The sequence below is a fragment of the Raphanus sativus genome, chromosome 9 (genome assembly GCF_000801105.2).
Source record: "Raphanus sativus cultivar WK10039 chromosome 9, ASM80110v3, whole genome shotgun sequence".
In the NCBI taxonomy this organism is placed as follows: domain Eukaryota; kingdom Viridiplantae; phylum Streptophyta; class Magnoliopsida; order Brassicales; family Brassicaceae; genus Raphanus; species Raphanus sativus.
Window position 1 is genome coordinate 4,807,723 of NC_079519.1, and position 20,500 is coordinate 4,828,222.

The window sequence follows — 20,500 nt, forward strand, 5'->3', positions numbered from 1 at the left end:
TTGCTGCTTTTTATTAAGTGCTGCTTCTTTAGCATATCTCTGAGAGTCTATCCCTTCCTTTTCGGGATATTATTTTATTTATTTACTACGCCGCGTGGAGGAGAGATGTCGTCGACGCCCTTTCGCCGGAAGTCAATCGGAATACACCGCTACTCTTTAACTTAAATCCCTTTTGATTCTCTCTTTCTCCTTCTTCTTCTTCTGCTTACTCTTCAGATATTCTGCTTCAGTCTCGATTTTAGTAATCGGGGGATTCTGGTAGTTTAGAGTGTAGGTTCTAGGGTTTTTGAATTGATGGAGCCGCGAGTCGGAAACAAGTTTCGGCTCGGGAGGAAGATCGGTAGTGGATCGTTCGGAGAGATCTACCTTGGTATTATGCTTCTAAAATCGCTTTCGATTCTCGTGTTGAGTTAGAGATTACTGTTTAAATTAACATGGATTTGAATTTGGATATGGCTGTAGGTACCAATATACAGACGAATGAAGAAGTTGCCATTAAACTTGTAAGTTAAAAAGAATCCCTTTTTAAAGCATTTTGAGTGTCTAATGAATTAGAGAGAAGCTAGTTTTTTTTGGGAATGTGAGATCTGTTATTACGTTTGGTAACTTGTGGACGGGGACATCTAATCCTCATTAAATTAAATAATTGAATTTTCTCGGAAAGTGGAAACTAAAAGCTGTGATTTTTGGTGGCCTATGTGTGTGTGTCTTTCTTCTTCTTTACCTGTTAATGTTTAGTTGGAAATGGATATAATATATGTTTCATAGGCTAATACACATCTATAAGGCTGTTACTGCGTTCTAGTAATTTAACTTAGTTTCTTCCTTTTCCTTCTTTTTATTTTCGATGACTACTTTTATTCAGTAGCAGTAATAGTAGCACTCAACTCAATTAATTCAATGCTTTGGTGGGGATGAGTTTCTTTCTAGTATTGAATCTGGATTCAACCTGACTTCCTTCTTTTGTAAGAACTGAGAGTTTATTCTTTTGATTCTTGGGAAGATGTTGTGTAATTAATGCTGAATAAGCTCTTAGTGTGAACGACAAGATTACCTGCAACTGGGTGGGCCCTACTACATGTTGAAAATTTTTAGATGTTTGTTGTGTTGTGTGGCCTAAAGATGGAGAATTATAGGGCTGACAGCTACTCATATTATTGTATTGAACGTTGGTTGTCTGTTATTATATGCTTTTTTTTTTCTTTCTGTTACCTGTTTGTACTGGTTCTGACTGTTAACGATGTTCAATCAAATCTTCATTTTTCTTTGTTGTTCTGTTGTGTTTGCTGCATGTCTTGACGGCTACTTTTTTTTTCTTCTTTCAGGAAAATGTGAAAACTAAGCATCCTCAGTTGCTGTATGAATCAAAATTGTATAAAGTATTACAAGGAGGAAGTAAGGACCTAGTTTTGTACTTGTTTATATTTCAGTTTGTGATTTCTGATTTCTTATCCAGAGACGTTACTTTCCTTTCCTTAATTCTAGCCGGCGTCCCTAACCTTAAATGGTATGGTACTGAAGGGGACTATAACGTCCTTGTGATAGACTTGTTGGGGCCTAGCCTTGAAGATCTATTCAACTTCTGTAGTAGGAAACTCTCACTTAAGACTGTACTAATGCTTGCAGATCAAATGGTAGGGTACCTTGTATAGCCTGAAAACAGTTTTCCTATACTGAATAGGGATATTGCCAAAATACTTACGATATTCTTTCCCCTTTTGTCAGATCAATCGCATTGAATTTGTTCACCAGAAGTCATTTCTACACCGGGACATCAAGCCTGACAACTTTCTGATGGGTCTCGGGAGGCGCGCAAATCAGGTACCTATGAAAAGGGTTGTTTGTTCGCTCTGTTTACTCTCCTTAATTATCTGCTAAACGAAGTGTTGGCCAAATACAGGTATATGTCATCGATTTTGGTCTGGCAAAGAAGTACAGAGACTCAAATAATCAGCATATTCCGTATAGGTTGGCCACAGCCCTGTGATTTTCAATGTGCTTTTCTTTTTACTTATATGCTCACAGTATTAGACTAGAGATACTGGATTACAAGAATAATGATTTGAGCTAGTGCGAGAGTTTGCTTTAATTTTCTACTAGACTGCGTTCTCTGACATAAGGTTCTTCTATGTTATACATCACTGTGAAAAGGTGGAATCTTCGTCTATGCTTACAACAGGAACTGCAGTCTGGTTATTTAAGTTTTTTCTACTGTCTGGATGTACTTTAGCTGTTAGCTGCTACCTAGAAAATGGGGCTAGTACTTTTCCTTGGTTTTGAGTATTATGGCTGGCGGCTGCTTCATTCTTGTTTCAGTGGGCATGAATGTTTATAGACAAGACAGAAGTTTTTTTTTTATGTTTGTTTCATTTGGTAACTGGCATAAGGCGATACTGCCGTTTTAGTATTTTGTATAGCCTCATACTCGGAATATTTAGTATATTTTTTTTCCCAGTTTTTGTGAAGCTGCATTAGTATATGAGAGATCATTTGTTGCGATGCTACGAAGTAGAAACACTTACGATGATTGCAGTATATAATGTATCATGTATCAGCTTAGCAACTACAATCTTAATTTTTTGTGTATCGCAGGGAAAACAAAAACTTGACTGGAACTGCTAGATATGCCAGCATGAACACTCACCTTGGCATAGGTAACACCAGTTCATTTAGCTTCCAACTTTCTTATCATTTAAAAAACGTAGTTCTGAATAGCAATGGTCATTTATATCACAGAACAAAGTCGTCGAGATGATTTGGAGTCACTTGGATTTGTTCTCATGTATTTCTTAAAAGGAAGGTACGAACCGCTCTTACCTTCAATGTTGGCATGTTTCAATTGGTTCTTAAAGGGCTAGTCTTTGGCTTATTCACCCATTTAAATGCAGTCTTCCTTGGCAAGGACTGAAAGCTGGCAATAAGAAGCAAAAGTATGAGAGAATCAGCGAAAAGAAAGTATCGACATCTATTGAGGTATACTTATCACCCAAGACATGTGCTGGTTATACTTTTAGTCCAATACTGAGTAGATATTTTTTTTCTTGTTTTAGTCTTTGTGTCGAGGATATCCATCTGAATTCGCTTCTTACTTCCATTATTGCCGTTCCCTGAGATTCGACGACAAGCCAGACTATGCCTACCTGAAACGTCTTTTCCGTGACCTGTTTATTCGCGAAGGTCTGGTCCCATCATCACTTTTGCTAATTCTAGCCTGATGAAACAATGAACCAATCAAGTAACATGTTGATTTATATATTTTTTCTTTTACACCACATGTTGATTTATATATGCGTTGTCCTCTGCTCATATTTTAGGCTTCCAGTTTGATTATGTGTTTGATTGGACGATCTTGAAGTATCAGCAATCACAGATTTCTACTCCGCCTCCCCGTCCCCATGTAAGAGTCATGGCTTTTCTTTTTTCATATTTCATCTATCTTTACTTCATTTCTGCTGATGAACATAGCTTTGTTGCAGGGCGCTGGAGTTGGTCCAAGCTCTGGCTTACCCCCTGCTATTGCTAGTGCGGAGAGGCCATCAGGTTGTTCCATCTGTCTTTGATTTTGAGTAGTTTCCCTTCCATGTATGATTGATTAGACATTTAGCTAAGATCCTCTGTTCTACAGGGATATGACTTCTATCCATTTGATATGTTCTTTGGTTCAACTGCAGGTGGCGAGGAAGTTAGACCTTCTGGTTGGTTATTAGGAAACCCTAGAAGAAGTTCTGGACATATTTTTAACTCAGGAGGCTTAGCTAAACAAAAGGCGCCAGTTTCAAGTGATCCTGCAATATCTAAAGATGTAGTGGTGAGTACATAAAGTTTCTCCAGGTTAGAGGTATCCATTTTTAGCTCCTGCTTTTGAATAAATGAAAATAATGTTCTGTAAGTCCGTAAGTAGAGCTGTATACACAAGGATTACGTCTGAAATTTTGTTCATTTTCTCCCTAAAAATCTATTAGTATTGTGTTGTCTAATCATGATCCATTGGATTTTTGTTCGTTGTAATAAAATGGTAACTGAGTTGTTTTGCTTGTAACAGTTATCTAGCTCGAGCTTTCTCCGAGCAACTGGATCATCAAGACGTGCTGCTGTCTCCAGTAGTCGCGAGCCTGCAGTTCCTGGAACTGATTCTGAGCCATCAAAACCTCAAAACATTGAAGCTGGATCAAGCTCCAACCCAAAGGTCCATGGTGGTCGAAGCTCACCTATCGTCTCATCCGATAACAACAAGCTATCATCTCCTTCCAGGGGAAATACTTCAGTCGTGAAGAACTATGAGTCCAACCTTAAAGGGATCGAGAGTCTACATTTTTAAGTCGCTGCTGGGGATATCACTGAACCAGTGAATTGATCGTTAAACTCCCCCGGGACAAGTGTATATTAAAAGACAAAAGAAAACCTTTCTTTAGGCTCTCTCCCCCATGTATTACGTGCATTTGTGTTTACTGGGAGAGAGACTTTTACTTGTGCTGCTTTGTAAGCACGCTCAAATAACAAAAGATAAAGAAAAGACTCTGAAGAAGTGTGATTCCAGAGAAACACAAACTCAAACAGGGTGAAAATCAAGGAGTCAAAGACTTGAAACACTTTGCCATTGATATTTCCTTTTGCAGTGTATGTTGTGTTTGTCACATTTTGTACTGCAAAGTTAAAATCTTTGGTGTCTTAAAGAGATTTGAAGTGTTTGCACAAAAAGTAACAATGAAAGAAGGTTTTTCTTATATTTTGAGGGTAAATGGTCATTCTTGTTGGTAAATAAATAGTGAAAGCAGAAGAAACTATTACTGACGTCGTAAGCAATAATTGTACTGTTTTGCCGACACGAGAGTTTCTTATGTCATACGTCATAAGAGAACCTGAGAGTTGCATGTTGTCATATATCAATCCTTGATGTCTATGATGAAGTTATGCAGTTACCGTGGTCACTACCAATTTATCATAGCTTATGTGATTCAGCCTTAAATCTCTTGTTACAAACAACCATAACATTCAGTTAACATCAAAATCTAGCTGAAAAACGATGAGTTAAGAACTGATATAAAGAAAAAGACAACAGAAACAATGAAGCCACCACTTGCTTTGCCTTGTGTCTCTCGCTCTTATTTAAACATGATTATTGCGTGATTAAGATACATTCCTGAAACCACTCTTGATTAAACCAGATATTGTACGTGATTAATACTCTTTTCCTTTTGCAGAATATCTCTAACAGATCACCACAAACCATAGACAGCATTTGAACAAGTCTCCTTGAACCATTTGAAGCTCTTTTTCACAGACCCCTTCACTTTCCCTTCAACACCATATACATTATAAGCAGCCACTCTCTTCTTCCTCTGAATCTCTGCCTCACACAAACCCTTTAACCCTTTCTTCCCCTTGCTACTGCTTCTCTTTGATTTACTGTTAGGACTGTCTCTCACCGTCGTTGGATTCTTGTATGGACTATAAGTTGATGCACTGTAAGATCTCAGCATCACTGGAGGCAGCTGGTTTGTTGGGCTTGGTGCTGCTTCTCCATTACTAGTTAAGCAATGGTACTTGTTGGTCATGCTGCTTCTTCCTCTGATCTCTTCTCTGCATGACTTGGATCTGAACATCTCCTTCATTTGCAACCTCCTCAAGTAACTGTCTCTCCTTTTAGGAAAAAAAGAAGAAGAGTAGTTTTTGGCTTTTATCACCAACCTCTTTCTCTTCTGCTTTTTGTCTCTTATATAAACTTGTAACATTTTTTAGCAGTATGTATTGTATAGAATCATAAAGTATTATTATTATTATTATATATTCACTTTTAGTCTCGTAATTACAATTTACAACCTCAACATCTGAAGGAAGGTTCTTGGTCATTGGTTAGATGAGCTAAGTTTTTGTCGTTTACTAATTTAACTATATATAACATTATTAGAGACTAATTACTAGATTACCTCGTATGTTTTATTCTTCCTAAGAAAATTTTGCAAGATCTCATGTCCTTAGAATATACACATGGCCGCTGCTTCTTACTTTATGAGTTCAAGAGAGTTGTTGGGCACGTACCATTTCCAAAACAGTTATATATAATTTGTTAATTTACTTTGGTCAAACTAAATCAATATAATTTAGTTCGAAAATTTGAACAAGAATTTGATTTGCATATTCCATAAGAAAGTGAGCAAAACATCATGATATCAATATACCAAATGCACAAAAAAGTTCGACTCAACCATTGTGAAAATTCTTAGTAAAATATTTTAATTAAAGTTTCGTTAATATTTTTACATCAAGTGTAAGTTTGGAATCTAAGAATAAGTGATAATTCAAATTGACTGAAGACCTTTACCACGGTGCAAACTGAAGACAGCTCATTATAGTGCAGATATAACTGTAAAACATGTAAACATATCAGTAAGTAGAAATATCGGTTGTAAATCAGTGTCAAAAGCTCAATCTTCTATAACAATTTACCTAGATGAATTTGAAAGTGAAATACTAGAGAAAACCTTTCACTCGAAGACTATCCTTGTGAGTCACGTTAACAATAAAGCATAACATTAATCAGAAAATCTTAAGTGCTACCAAAACAAAAGATAAGTTTTTCATCACAAACTTCTGGATATCATCATTGTATATCTAAAGGAGATAGACAGTATATGCTCAGCGTTTCTCTGATCTAGTCCATCGCTGAACATGAAACGAGCTTTGGTTTGTGGAGTACCCTCTTTGTCAATATCATTGAACTTGTGAGGTTTAATCATATATGTGGAATGCATGCATACTGCTATATATGTGGACGTGTTGGCCCATTAACTTTTTTCTCTCTTTCTAATCGGTTATAGGAAGAAAGGTGAAAGCAAAGAAAGTGACTTTAAGGATGCTATTGGTGTCTGTTTACCTTTGATAAACGCAACTATTAGAGATATTGAGAAAGGTGTTTTCCCCAAAGATTGCTCTCTCAACATTGAAATTCCAACATCACCCTCATCAAACAAGGTTTGTTTTTGTTTATAAGCAAAACTCGACTTTTTTGGCATGCTAAGAACGTGATATATGCTGGCAATGGCTACCATACTCGCTCATGTTGTGAACCTGTAGTATCCTCGTAGTAGGCCAATGATTTAAGGAAGTTAATGTTTAGTTTACATATGAATAGGGTTTCAAGGTGACAAAACAAAGCACGTGGAGGCAGAGTCCTAGTTGGCAAGCTGTTTCAGCTAACCGTCACCCTGGTGCTGGGAAATTCATGTCCAACCAACAAAGCCTTGGAGCCCATCGTGCCCAGCTTGGCAGAGATTTTTGTATCTGGCAATCTCAGGGGCCGGCTCGTCGTTTTACAACACAGAAGAAGAGTATTGAGGAGATTGAATCGGTTGGTGTTGCTGCTAAAACTGATAGCCGTGTTAAGAAATACTTCCGCCTAGAGGTCGATAAAAAAAATTTGAACTCTATTCTATTCACAAACCCTTTGGCTCTGTGTCTTAGATCCTGAGTCCTGACTATGTTTACGTGCAGTTTGAGGCTAAAGAACAAGAACATACGGATGAAGATTTGGATATCAAGGCTCTAGAAGATGGTTTTGTAAGTTGGCATGAATGATAATATGCTCTTTTCAGTATGATTTTATTCAGTCTTCTTTTCCTATGTCATGCTCTTTTCTGAATCAACCCTTCGGATCATCATGATATATAATTTTTCTGGTGAAGTTCTTGATTCTAGTCTAAATACTTGCCCTTTTTGTTAATGACAGGTTTCTGTGACTCCATTGTCCCTACTTCCTAAAATGGATTCAGAAACTCAAGCCGCAGTATCAGAATGGATCTCCAAAGCCCTTAACTCTGATCAATGAAAATGGTCATCATACTCGGTACATTATGTTACATGAAACTATCTTTGGATTTTGGTTCCCCTTATCTCTTAGAGTCAGGTACTGAGATTTCTAATGTGAAACATGTTATTGGAAAAAGAATATGAAGAGTGGTACACGATTTTTGAACCATGTCATGTCATGTCATTCCATTGAATTTATTTGAATATCCCGCAAGCGTCCTTAACAACACTCACATATAACACTGATTCAACAAAATCCAACGTGGAGTGACATCACCCATATATGTGAGTAGGCGTAGAACATGATCCACATTCTGATTGTCTAAAACAAAATGTGATATATATCTCCCCCTTTTTTTCAACTTACATTTTTTAATCTTTTAGATTTATGCATTTCTTACAGTACATTTAGTTATCTTCTTTTCCGATTTGAACTTCTCAACTGTCCATGCATTTTACTTAGAGCTGGGAATTTGAGTATTTACCAGTGGGTTCCGCCCCGTTTGATCCGCTGCGGGACGGGTGCGGATCGGCCAATTCGAATAATTTAATATGCGGGTGTGGGTGCGAGTTGAGTCGATTTTAAGCGGGATGGATGCGGATCGGTTGAATTCGAATCGCGGGTACCTACCAACTCGCAAAAAAAAAAATTCCAAAAAAAATTAAAATTAAAATTATTTTTTTTTCAAAAATAAAAAGGTTATTTTCGTAAAAAATGTAAAAAATATTATAAATCATAAAAGTTTAATTATAAAATATATAATTTTGATTATTTTATTACAAAATAATTAATATATAATTAAAATATAATTAAATTTATTATTTTATTAAAATTTATTTTACCCGCGGATTACCCGTAAACCTGGGCGCAGGTGCGGGTATTTGAATCCTTCTTTCCGGATCATGCGGGTCAAAATTTTAAGTTAAAAGAAACTAGTCAATCCGCGGGTTGGCGGGACGGATCGACCCGCGAACACAGCTCTAATTTTACTACAGATTTTTTCTATCTCTTTTTTCTTTTCAGACAGTACTAGCCGGGTCCCACTTAGACTTTTTTTCTTTTTTATTTGAAAATAATTTACTTTGCCCCCAACAAAAATATGGTAGTAAACTCAATTCAAAAATAAGAATCCATAAGAAAGCAATCTCTCTCACTGTCACTGATAGTATATGTTGATGTAAAGAGACGCCTCTGAAACTACTCACAAAACCAGAGTCACCGCCTCGTTAATTGGACTTCTTTCTTTTCTCCTTATGTATATATATCAACACAACTAAACCAACTAAGGAAAGTCTTCAACTCTGGTCTGAAGAGACACTCTCATATGAGCTCCAAGATATATGTCCCCCCATAGACTTAAGCCAAAACCACAGCCTCTCCACGACAACCTACAAAAACAACAACATATAACTTTTTTTTTAGCTTTGCTTCTCTTCTCGTGTAAAGGAAAGAATGAGAAAAATGGGGGCAAATCTCGTTTTTTATTACATTGTTCATGCATCTCTTTAGCTAACTCCAGCACAAGTTCGGTTTCATCTGCGAGCTTAGTCGTCTTCTCCAACTCTTCCACTGCTACTTTGGCCACGTTCATGTTATTCTCTGCCTCTACAACTTTACATGCGGCGGTTATTGCAGCTTCCTCGATCATCTGTTGTGAAACTGAAGGGGGTTGATTGTATGATTGCCGGGGTTTTACGTTCGTCTCCTTTAGTTTTGGGGTAGGTGTTGTTGTTCTTATCGTCTCTGATCCATCCGGTAGCTTGTAGAAGTTCAGTAACTGTTGTTCAGGGTTGGAATTAAAAACAAGATATAGTTTAGAAGGTGAAGAAAAAAGAAGCTTGAAAACACATGCAGTTGTTTGCTTCATTGGGACGAGATGGTTTCTACGAGTTGTTTATGAAAGAAAAGGTGAAAGAGAGGTGCGATTCAAGACTTACAGGTTTTGAGTTGCTAACCTTTGAAAGTTTTCCCTGAGCTGCAAGCCTCCTCAGTCTTGAACTTAGGACTCTTCTAAAAGTTGGCGGCACTTCATGCCTTGGCTGTTACTTTCCACAATAACCCCACAAGGTCCGTTAGGGAAGGCTTGTAGCAACTAGGGATAAAAAACTAATAAATAACAGAGAGTGATCCTAACCCAACTTAGGTAAAAAAAAATCAAGATAACTAGGACATTTCTTCAGATAGGGTATAGTGAACAGATTCTTACATCATGAGTCAGTCATGATAAAGCAAATACTGTTCTATGCATTGAAAACATGAGTAACAAGTGGCAGATGGAGACTAACGAATAGACCTACATGGATTCACAGACCAAAGGAAGTAATGTTATCATGATGACCACTTACATGTAGACCTCAAGTAACAAAAACCCATTTGCAATTTCGATGTATATATATACACAGTTTACAATGTGAAAATAACATAACTACCCCTCCCCTATGGTGCAGATGACGAGACTGTACCAAACTATTTATTAGTTTACTAAACGGACACAAGCGAGGTTCTGACTTGTGATCAATGCAAAAAAAGAAGAAGAAGAAGAGCAAAGAGAAACCTGTCTCTGACCTCGATGAAGCTAAAAATGGAACCGACATCAGATCCATTAGCATCGGCTAACTCAGAGATAGCTTCAAATATCATCGCGTCATACCTGAAAATAGTAGCAAAGCAGAGGAAACAATCTATCAAAGATTCGTACTTAGGATTGAGAGGGGTATCCAAAAGACAAAAAACCTGGGAGCGTTCTTGTTATCCACCACAAAGTTATCAACGGTAAACTCAGAAGAAGCAGTGCGTGGAAGGGAAGTAGTAGCTGGGGAGGAGGAAGAAGAGTTGTTAGCGTGAGGAGGTGGAGTAGCAGCAGTAGGTGAAACAGAAGAAGCGAGAGTAACGCCTTCTTCTTTGACTTTCGTCGTCCTCGGCTTATCCTTTACGAATTGAGTACCGGGTGCAACACACAAGTTACGCCACTTATCCTAACAAAATGCATTGAAAAGCCATAGCAAAGCTTCTAATCAAGAAGAGAAGACAAACAAACAAATGACTGAAAGTAATGTTCTTTCCACCTCAAAAAGCATTGAAACAGAGACATAACGTTCTAACCTATCAAATGATTGAAAGTAAGGTTCTTTACACCTAAAAGCTCCTCTAACTACTCAACCGAGATTGCTTTAGAATCAAATCTTTAGGTGAAGGAAGAGAGAAAGAAGGAGAGGGACCTTGAGGTCGATGTTGGAGCGGTTGCTGAGCTGATGGGAGAAGTCGGGATCACGGAGAATGTTCTTCCACTTACCGGCGCCGTGCCTTTCAATTCCGGCGCGCAACGCCTCCTCTTCTTCCCCCGTCCATTTTAATTTCTGGTTTCCCATTTTACCCTCCTTCCCTCTGACTGTGATCGGATTCCGTCGCCGGCTATTTCGGCAACTCTTTGGCTCCTCTTCACAGGAATTATTAGCCTCTTTTTTTTTTTTATTATTAAAGACTTTGATGAGGAGGAGGTTAGGGCTTTGCAAGATTCTGAACCGAACCAAAATCTATGTTTTATGAAAAACTGAATTAGCTAAATTAGCCAAGTAAACCAAAATCAATACTATTAATTCTTCAGCATGACCAACTGATATTAGTTGGGTCTAATAATTTTTTCTATAGATTATATACAATGTTTTTTCCTAACCACAAACAGTTATGTATTTGATTTTTACGTGCATGATGAATCAGTTACAGCCGGCAAAAAAGGATCAGTTACAATTTATGTATTGTTTGTTTTTTTTTCTAACATCATCAACTTTATTAATTAACTTGTGCAAGTACAAAATATATTTTAAAATATTAGCATTTACGTGCATCATTATATTAGCATTAATCTCTATGATTTTGACTTTCTAATACACAGTAAAATATATTTTAAATAATTAAAATAATGCTCTTATAATTTTTGGGGAAATTTTACAAATACCATTTTGATGGTACCACAATTCAACTATACCACAAAGGAATTGACATTTTCAAAAATACCACATTCTTTAATGGATAAAATACTTAACTACCCTCACTTTATCTTCAACAATCATCGACCTCCTCCCTTTCTCCATCGACCTTCTCTCCGTCCTGTTGATATCCATCGCCTCTGTCCAGATTCATCGTTGCTTCCGTCGAGATTCATAGATTCATCCTTGCTTCCGTCGTCGAGACATCACAGATCTAACCTCCGTCGAGATTCATAGATTCATCACAGATTAGCAGAGCTCTCCGGCGCCGGTCACGATCGCATCGTCTCTGCCGTCTGATCTGCCGTCGATGTTCGTGGACCGGGAGATTTGCTGACTCTAACTGCTGCAGCCGCAACAGGTAAACTGATAACCCAATTCAAACGTATTATAGGTGCTTAGATTGCTGGGAACGCGGCAAGAGATAACAAGAAGACAAGGATTGCCTCGACATATTCAGCTTGCGGTGAGGAACGACGAGGAACTAAGTAAGCTACTTAGAGATGTGACGATTGCTAATGGAGGAGTGATGCCTAACATCCACAATCTCCTTCTCCCCGACAAGAAGGCTGGCTCATCTAAGCCTACCGATGAAGATTAGGAGATCCCAAGTGACAGAGCTGGTGTCAGAGCAAACACGCAGTAGATCTGTCTTTTTTTCTGTTACTTTCTTTAATTTCTCTTCTACAGCACTGGAAGCTGTGTGATTGTAGTAGTAGTAGCTGAAATGATATTACAGTTGTGTGAATATATGAAGAACACTTTTCTGCTTTAGGTGTACTGTAATATACTCCACTTTGTTAACTTATTGCAATTTTGTGATGCTTATCTTTTTATACACCAAACTCACAACCCCCGATCTTGACATGCACACCATGAAAAGCAAAGGTAGTTAACTAACTTATTATCACCTTCAGATAAAGCTTCTTTTGGCGCCAAGTAAATCTTGTGACTTTGTGAACTAATGCTTTACACTATAAATCCAATGACCGCAGGTATTGTGAATGATGTATGCGAGACCGTCTCGGGCCTGCCAAATGTAAAAGTAACAGAAAACGCAAAAGAAGAAGAGCTCTACTTTGGAATAAGCACAGGCAAAGGTATAACGAAGTTCAAGTGCAAGAGCAAGGCTGATAAGCAGACATGGGTGGATAGCGTCCGGAATCTTCTCCATCAAGTCACTGCTATTGAGGCTATGAAAACCTCTCTTGAAACTACAAACATTGGCGAATAGTACATAAGTAATATCTTGGGCTTAACGTTATTAAATATCTGTAGTGTTCTTTTTTTTTTATCTTCTCTTTTTTTAATGTCAGTTGTAAATATTTTCGTTTTAAATAATGAAAATGATTATAATAAGGCCTCACCGGAGGAATGTTTCAGGTGGATTGGCACAACTTTTTCCCAGGTCACTTTCTTCTGCCTTTCTCCACTTAATACTCAGAGAAAACTCACAAACATGTAAACACTAGTTATTAGAAACTGATAGTGACTAAACAAACACAAAAGAAGCTTAATGTATGATAGTGACTAAACAAACACTAGTTTATAAAAACAGTCTATAAGGATATGTATAACAAACTTGAACTTAGTATTCTACAAGGCTTTTATAAGGATTATAAATAAAGGTTTATAAAACCAATCATATGGATATATGAATTATTTTTGTATATAAATCATTTATATGAGTTTATAAAACCATTTATTAATTTTATAAGAGCTTATAAAACTTTGTATCAACCATCTATAAAGTTTAAAAAACACATAAATATTTATATAACTATTTATAAAGGTTTGTAAAACTATTTAGAAGGGTTTATAAACAATTTACCAGAACTTATAAGCGATTTATAAAAATATTTATAAGTGTTTATAAATTAATTTAGAAGGTTTATAAATCTATTTATAAGAGTTTATAAAACACCAAATTAACCAACTTTCCACCATTTCTTTGTTTATTAAAAAACATCATTGTTTTACAATTTCTTTTATAAGGCCTTTATAAAAAAGTATAATTGAGTATTGAGATGATTTAGCATTGAGAGATATTTGGGGTTCTGAATTTTGATCCGTGTGCGTCCATCATCGTTGCGTCGGTTTATAAGGTTTATTAAATTTATACACCATTTATAAATAATTTATAAGGGTTTATAAATGTTTTATAAATCAGTTCATAGCACTTTTGAAACTAAAATCAGTTTATAAATATAATAATTCAACATAAAACCCCGAAAATTACCTTATAAACCCTAAATCAGTTTATAAAATAATAAATCAGTTTATAAACTCTTATAAATCAATTTATAAAACCATCTCCTACATGCCATGTTGAACCTGCTTGCCTTCTCGCCATTATTAGGATATCCCAGAAATGTTCATTTAACATTTGGTCGTGGGAACCCGAGTCTTTATTGGCTCAAGCTTCAAACCAAGACTCTCATGAGACAGAAGCTCCGGTGAAATTCATGAGGCTTCATGTTCTGCTGGAAGACAAAGCATATCTCAGTTAGATACTCTTTAATGTCAGAAAGTCAAAAACTACAAATCTAACCTCTGATCTCGTAGAAAGAACATCTTGAAACTGCTTTGTAGCTCCCGTAAGTTTTGCTTAAAGTCATCCCAAAATGTTTATAATGGTTTATAAAATTTTATAAAGGGTTTAGAAAATCACTTAAACAGTTTTAATTGGTTTTGAAAGAGTTTATATATGGTTTATAAAAACTTATAAAGGTTTCTAAAATAATATAAATATGTATATAACTATTTACAAAGGCTTATAAAACCATTTATGAACCATTTGTAAAGTTTATAAGAGATTATAAAACCTTGTATCAACCTTTTATAAAGTTTATAAAACACATGTAAATATTTAGATAACTATTTATAAAGGTTTTGTAAAACTATTTACAAGAAAGTTATGAAAGCTTATAAATAATTTATAGGAGGTATATGTATACTATTAATAAGAGTTTATAAAAACGTTATGAAAGCTTATATTCAATTTATAAGAGGTATTATTAGAATTGTATAGGTTTATAAATCAACTAAAAGAGTCTATAATCATTTAGAAAACCTTATAAAACAATTTATAATGGTTTGTATAATAATTTGTAAGAGTTTATAAGGGTATGTAAATAATTTATAAGGGTTTATAAAAATAATTTATAAGGGTTTATAAAAATAATTTATAAAGTTTATGCACCATTATAAAAGATTATATAACAATTTATAAAAGCATCGACATAGTCAAAATAACAAGAAGAAAAGTAGAATAATGCTTTATGATAGTCACGATTATGAATGAAGAGGAAAAAATTACATGAAAACAGGATGCAAAAACAATTTCATAATATAAAGGTATGTAAACTAATTTCTAATAAACTGATTTGATTAATCGAGAGGTAACTCTGTTAAACATAGAGGAGAGTATACATTTGATTTAGCAGAGGTTGATATCAACTCGAGGATGAAACTCTCGTGATTGCATTTAACTCTTTGTTAACGCCTTTGGTAGTGTGACGTGAGGTTGTTGCCTCTGATTTACTGCCTTTCGCCATCATCTTCTTCCTCTTCTTCTACATAGAACGACCCTGTCAACCTGATGACCTCAGTTCCTTCACCTACTGAAACTCATCGCAATGTACTCTTCTGTGTTCGTTGAAACGTGTGTTTTTCTCACCATCCCCATCTGTGTCATTTGCACAGAAACAGAACACAGAAACATATGGAGATGAGATCAAACAAAATAATAAAAACATGAAACTCAATATTTAGTTTGGTTTTGAGGAGGACTACCTTCATCATCTTGATCCATTGGATCTACTTCATCCTCCTCCTAAGACGAGCTCCAGCCACCAGAACCAGACCCCAGGTTAGTATGTCTACTAGTACTAGACAAGGCAGCCATCAACGAAACTATGTTGTTTATTCCCTCTGAGACTTATAATATTAGTCTTGAGACTTGATTGCTTAATCCTGTTAATAACTTTATCTATCAGAGCAAATAAATCTATTTACAATTGGTTATCAAAACAGTTTATAAGGATTTCTAAATATATTATTAAGGTATAATTCATTTATAAGAGTTTATAAATCTTTTATAAGGGTTTATAAGACTTGCCTTGTTCTTGGTGGGCATGTAGAATGGCTCAAACACAAGAGGGAATGGTGTGTTCCGACCAAAAACTCTGCTTACTGGAGTTTCTAACTGCAGACGAAACAAGCCACTTTAAGAGATTACCTTTTGTAGATGAATTTAACCATGAGCTTCCTTTACCTTCAAGAAGCAACGTTCGAGGATTGTTGTGGTATTCCAAAGCCTCCTGTCACTGGAGCTTCGTGGCTTATCTGCAACCCCAAAGTGAAAGCAATCTATAACAAATCTTCAAGACCACTTGAGAAGAGAAGCTGGCTGATTTGGTGTATGTAGGAGAAAGAGAGGAGTACCTTTGGTTCAAAGAAGACAACAGGTTGGATCACAGATGGAGGACAACAGAAACAACCTTAATACCAAGGACATGGCAGAAGAAAGCCTCAGGGGATTCTGAATGGTAATATCCACCATGACCAACCACCCCATACGGTGCTCTTATAGTAAGTCCTATGAAGATCCATATTAAAAAGAGAAACTAATGAGTAAATGAGATACTGATGTCAAGTAAAGAAACAAAGCATACCTCCACAATTGAATTGGTTACCACTTCGGTATCTGAACTTTGCAGCTTCATTAACTATCTGTGAGTTTAAACCTCTGTCAGAAACTCATCAGTAGAAAAGTCAGATTCTTGGTTCAAAGGTGGGGAACATTTTCTTTACCTGATCAAAAGAGGAATACATGAGTCTCAGCTTCTTGTCTCATGTGGCTGTAACGTTGAGCTAAATGACGAGCATCTTCAAGAGGAGAACCAGCAACCATAGTTCTCAGAGGATCCAAAACCTTAACACAGCAAATTTTTTTAGTTTCTAATGTAAGTTTTTAGATTAAAACAGAGAAAATTTGAAGGGCAAAACCTGAGAAGACAAAAGCGAAGATCGAGAGGAGTCTATGCGGTTCAAATTGCGTAACGAATCGATGATCTCCATTCACAATCTGATTGAGCTGTTCGGGGATCTGAAACCCTAGCTTCGCGATCAAGTCCTCGAGATGCACCAGATTCCCGAAGTGGATCACCAATCCGCGCGAGAGGATCAAGTAATCGGAAATGTAATCAAGGATCCGGTAGCTAGGATGATGGATCGAGAAGACGACGGTTCTCACCGGACTGGTCCAATCTCGCCGGAAATGTCGAGCTAGGCAAACACGGTGAAGAAGAGCTAGGAGAACACGGTGAAGAAGAGATCGTGGGAGAGAGAATAGGTTTATTAGTCAGGGGTATAATGGTATTTTGATCATTAAAAATTTAGTGGTATAGTTGGTTAGTGTATAATTGAAAAGTGGTATCATGAAAGTGGTATTTTTGGCAATTTCCCATAATTTTTTCACTGTTTATAATATTTTATCCTTTGTTTTATGTTTTTTCATTCTCTTATATATAACAGATTAAACAAATGTATCATGATTTTTAATATACTTCACATAACATTTAACATTTTCATCATAAATAAAGTTGATTGAAATATTTAAGTTAAATTTAATATTATCTTAAAATTAAATTTTAGATATAAAATAATAAATATATATTATTAATATTAAAAATAAAGTTATATTTTCATATCAATTAAATTCAGTTTCCTCTGTTACTATTTTTTTCTTATGACATATTAAAAGTAACTAAAGAATTACAATTCAAAATAGTTTATTCAATTTTAAAAGTTGTCCGTTCTTTATAATTATATGCACGTCTGTCCTTTCATAGGGAGTTACATTTTATTGGTTGTTATATTCTGGTATGATTACCCAGAACATCTCAAGTTTGAGTAATAGAATAGCCGTTGCCGTCAAAAAAATAATATATAACTGCTAAAAAAACTTGAATAATATTATAACGTAAATGGTTAAGAATGATAACTGCTAAACCTAAATTCGTGGGAAAGCTATAACTACACTCATCCTTATTTAAATCATTTATAAATTTATTATTATAAATATATTTTTGTATAATAATTTTAAAATATATATAACCTGCGGATTACCACAAAATTAAGCGGAATGAGTGCGGGTACAAATTTTTTTTTTTGCGGGTTGTACGGGTCATATTTTATAACCAATACAAAATTGAAATTCCCCGGGTTGGCGGGTCAGCGGGGCGAATTCGACCCGTAATCCAGCCTTAATCGTGCGTATACCGGATCAATTTTTAAATTTCTACATTTAATAAAATATATTTTGATTAAAATTTATACAAAAATATGATTACCAAAAAAAATATAATCAAAAAAAAAATATATCAAAAATTTAATTTAAAAAAAATATATACCCGCCCTTTTAAGGGCGGGTCAAAAGCTAGTTTAGTTTTAAAAGTTCTCTCCATTTCGTAATAAATAATTTCTTTTTCTAAAAAAAATTCTGGTTTGATAAAAAAACAATATCGTTTTGATTGTTTGATTACAAACTTTTGACATAAAATGTGTATTTGCCTCAATTATAAAATGAAAACGTTCATAGAATTTATTTATATTTAAAGACATAATTAAACAAATTAATATGTATGTTCTTTGTGTGACTACATGGTAAAACAAAGAAGTAATATTTCGGTTGACTATTAATATATTTAAAATGTATAATGTTAAATTTAATTAAGTATTTTTATTTTCCTTGTAACTTTTATCTAAACCTAGTTTAAACGAGCGTAGTTTTTGTTATTTGTCAATCGTCATATACATATTGAAATGATTAATGTCAAACTTTGACAAATGTTTTTGTTAAAACTTAAATTGGTTACATTTGTACAAAAATATAACCTCAGGGTCAAATTAGAAATATCAGTATCCACAGCTTGTGGCAAGCGAAAGCCACAAACGAAGCAAAACTGGGTCTAATTGACTAACCAAAGAACTATGGGGTCAAATTCAAATTTACAACAAACACCAAAAGCGAACCTGGAAACAACTGGAACGAACGAGTCTGGTCTCTCTGACAAAACACTAACCAAATGTAGTTACTTTAATAACTTAAAACCCTAAAAACACACACACACAACGCAACAAACCTCTTTTTTCACTTTCATTTCTATTTCCACACAACAACACATCGGAGAGAGAGAGAAAGCAAATTAACATTTCTCCGATGGCGGCGAACCCCAACAACAACAGATCCGATCACGACTCAGACAACAACAACAACAACAACAACAACACACGTCTCTACAACCCTTACCAAAACTTCGAGGTCCCGATAAAGTCCCAGTACCTCTACAAGCTCCCCACCTCCCCCGAGTACCTCTTCGCCGAGGAGTCTCTCAAGCAGCGCCGCTCCTGGGGCGAGAACCTCACCTTCTACACCGGCACCGCTTACCTCGGCGGCTCCGTCTCCGGCGCCGCCGTCGGGATCTTCTCCGGGGTCAAGAACTTCGAATCCGGCGACACCACGAAGCTGAAGATCAACAGGATCCTCAACTCCTCGGGTCACACGGGTCGGACGTGGGGTAATCGGGTCGGGATCGTCGGGCTGATGTACGCCGGGATCGAGAGCGGCGTTGTGGCTGTCATGGATAGGGATGATGTTTGGACTAGCGTCGTGGCGGGTCTTGGAACCGGGGCGGTTTTTAGGGCGGCGCGTGGGGTGAGATCCGCGGCTGTGGCGGGTGCTCTCGGTGGGTTGGCGGCTGGGGCTGTGGTTGCAGGGAAGCAAGTTGTGAAGCGGTATGTGCCCATATGAAGAAGAAGAAGAAGAAGAAAGATTGTTGCTTTTTTGAAATTTTTGATAGGGAGAGAGATGATGTTCAATTTGGAATCATAAAAATGAAAACTTTGAATAACAAAATCTTTTTTATTTATAGATATCAAGAATCGTATTGGTTCTTTGATTGTAGTTTCTGATAAAGAGTTATTAGTCTTCTTTGCGTATTGCTAATGTTTGGGATCTGTGTGTGTGTTGTATCAGTCTTGAAATGAATCACTCTTCTTTTGTCAAGTTTATGCCTTTGCTTATCCTTGTCCTTACTGTTCCATATGGCTCACTCTATTGACTCTTGATAATGCAATTGCAACGAGGATAACGAGTATAAATGATTGTCTATTTACGTCCCTCTTCTTTTTTTTCTCACTGGACTGTCTTCTGCTCTTTTAGCATTCTCCGGAATATCTAGCAAGTAGTCTGTTTTGTGGTTTATCTCTCTCAAGTCTTATGTTGTACTAAGCTCTATAATCTATGGATCTTAGTAGAAGCTGTGTTACTAATTGCATCTTAGACAAAGTGTTATGTGTTACTGTTATTGAGATCTTTTTGCTTAACTTCTTACACATTATGTAAAACACAACCAATGTCCTCAAATATACTTCCAAAAAAGTCTTAAAATTTTCAATGTTTTGCAAGTTGCTTAGAAAAGATGTTGTCTTACAGAAGATCAGTGTTTCTGTCAGACGAACTTCCAATAATAAACAAATCTTCTTTAAGAAGTGTTAAATTTCACATGACTTCAGACTATAAATATATGTTACATACAAGTATATGTTATAGGAGATCACCCAACTGGGCTTTGGAAGGGGCACAACTCATAAAAGACCAACGATTGCCTTTGTACTGGCTGCTTCTTTGTGATCTTGGAGG

The 20,500-nt window shown here is 36.1% G+C and overlaps 5 protein-coding genes across 6 annotated transcripts; 3 read left to right on the forward strand and 2 right to left on the reverse strand.

The window, feature by feature from the left end:
• The first annotated feature begins 9 nt into the window (after positions 1 to 9).
• LOC108828153 (casein kinase 1-like protein 2) lies at positions 10 to 4,724 on the forward strand. Its single transcript, XM_018601745.2, has 14 exons — positions 10 to 370; positions 463 to 503; positions 1,326 to 1,395; positions 1,486 to 1,634; positions 1,726 to 1,821; positions 1,901 to 1,968; positions 2,593 to 2,654; positions 2,737 to 2,800; positions 2,889 to 2,973; positions 3,051 to 3,177; positions 3,315 to 3,397; positions 3,477 to 3,540; positions 3,672 to 3,808; positions 4,043 to 4,724. Exons 1-14 carry the CDS (start codon positions 295 to 297, stop codon positions 4,316 to 4,318), a joined length of 1,398 nt encoding a protein of 465 aa, XP_018457247.1. The 5' UTR covers positions 10 to 294; the 3' UTR covers positions 4,319 to 4,724.
• A 211-nt stretch (positions 4,725 to 4,935) lies between these two features.
• Positions 4,936 to 5,736, reverse strand: LOC108828154 (uncharacterized). The gene has a single exon (XM_018601746.2). It carries the CDS (start codon positions 5,730 to 5,732, stop codon positions 5,217 to 5,219), a length of 516 nt encoding a protein of 171 aa, XP_018457248.2. The 5' UTR covers positions 5,733 to 5,736; the 3' UTR covers positions 4,936 to 5,216.
• A 933-nt stretch (positions 5,737 to 6,669) lies between these two features.
• Positions 6,670 to 7,877, forward strand: LOC108824561 (uncharacterized). The gene is made up of 5 exons (XM_018597986.2): positions 6,670 to 6,722; positions 6,819 to 6,972; positions 7,133 to 7,402; positions 7,492 to 7,557; positions 7,727 to 7,877. The coding sequence occupies exons 1-5, from the start codon at positions 6,670 to 6,672 to the stop codon at positions 7,823 to 7,825; spliced, it is 642 nt and encodes a 213-aa protein (XP_018453488.1). The 3' UTR covers positions 7,826 to 7,877.
• A 1,028-nt stretch (positions 7,878 to 8,905) lies between these two features.
• LOC108824172 (telomere repeat-binding factor 5) lies at positions 8,906 to 11,282 on the reverse strand. Of its 2 annotated transcripts, none has more exons than XM_018597546.2 (6): positions 11,026 to 11,282; positions 10,541 to 10,782; positions 10,373 to 10,457; positions 9,763 to 9,846; positions 9,296 to 9,584; positions 8,906 to 9,195 (listed from the first exon to the last, which is right to left on the reverse strand). In XM_018597546.2, the coding sequence occupies exons 1-6, from the start codon at positions 11,173 to 11,175 to the stop codon at positions 9,164 to 9,166; spliced, it is 882 nt and encodes a 293-aa protein (XP_018453048.1). In that variant the 5' UTR covers positions 11,176 to 11,282; the 3' UTR covers positions 8,906 to 9,163. The 2 variants fall into 2 exon arrangements, with proteins under 2 accessions (XP_018453048.1, XP_018453047.1); XM_018597545.2 differs by having other exon boundaries at positions 9,745 to 9,846; positions 11,026 to 11,280.
• A 7,628-nt stretch (positions 11,283 to 18,910) lies between these two features.
• On the forward strand, positions 18,911 to 19,879 carry LOC108827866 (mitochondrial import inner membrane translocase subunit TIM23-2). Its single transcript, XM_018601367.2, has one exon. It carries the CDS (start codon positions 19,019 to 19,021, stop codon positions 19,607 to 19,609), a length of 591 nt encoding a protein of 196 aa, XP_018456869.2. The 5' UTR covers positions 18,911 to 19,018; the 3' UTR covers positions 19,610 to 19,879.
• Positions 19,880 to 20,500: the final 621 nt, after the last annotated feature.

What these genes read in the sequence shown, in the direction of transcription:
- LOC108828153 (XM_018601745.2), top strand. Translation starts at nt 295, where the DNA reads ATGGAGCCGCGAGTCGGAAACAAGTTTCGGCTCGGGAGGAAGATCGGT. An exon ending in AAGTATCGACATCTATTGAG is followed by an intron (nt 2,974 to 3,050) that starts GTATACTTATCA and finishes TTCTTGTTTTAG; the next exon opens with TCTTTGTGTCGAGGATATCC. An exon ending in TGACCTGTTTATTCGCGAAG is followed by an intron (nt 3,178 to 3,314) that starts GTCTGGTCCCAT and finishes CTCATATTTTAG; the next exon opens with GCTTCCAGTTTGATTATGTG.
- LOC108828154 (XM_018601746.2), bottom strand. Translation starts at nt 5,732, where the DNA reads ATGTTACAAGTTTATATAAGAGACAAAAAGCAGAAGAGAAAGAGGTTG.
- LOC108824561 (XM_018597986.2), top strand. Translation starts at nt 6,670, where the DNA reads ATGAAACGAGCTTTGGTTTGTGGAGTACCCTCTTTGTCAATATCATTG. An exon ending in TTGTCAATATCATTGAACTT is followed by an intron (nt 6,723 to 6,818) that starts GTGAGGTTTAAT and finishes AATCGGTTATAG; the next exon opens with GAAGAAAGGTGAAAGCAAAG. An exon ending in AGAAATACTTCCGCCTAGAG is followed by an intron (nt 7,403 to 7,491) that starts GTCGATAAAAAA and finishes GTTTACGTGCAG; the next exon opens with TTTGAGGCTAAAGAACAAGA.
- LOC108824172 (XM_018597545.2), bottom strand. Translation starts at nt 11,175, where the DNA reads ATGGGAAACCAGAAATTAAAATGGACGGGGGAAGAAGAGGAGGCGTTG. An exon ending in GATAACAAGAACGCTCCCAG is followed by an intron (nt 10,458 to 10,540) that starts GTTTTTTGTCTT and finishes TACTATTTTCAG; the next exon opens with GTATGACGCGATGATATTTG. An exon ending in AGGTTAGCAACTCAAAACCT is followed by an intron (nt 9,585 to 9,744) that starts GTAAGTCTTGAA and finishes CCTGAACAACAG; the next exon opens with TTACTGAACTTCTACAAGCT.
- LOC108827866 (XM_018601367.2), top strand. Translation starts at nt 19,019, where the DNA reads ATGGCGGCGAACCCCAACAACAACAGATCCGATCACGACTCAGACAAC.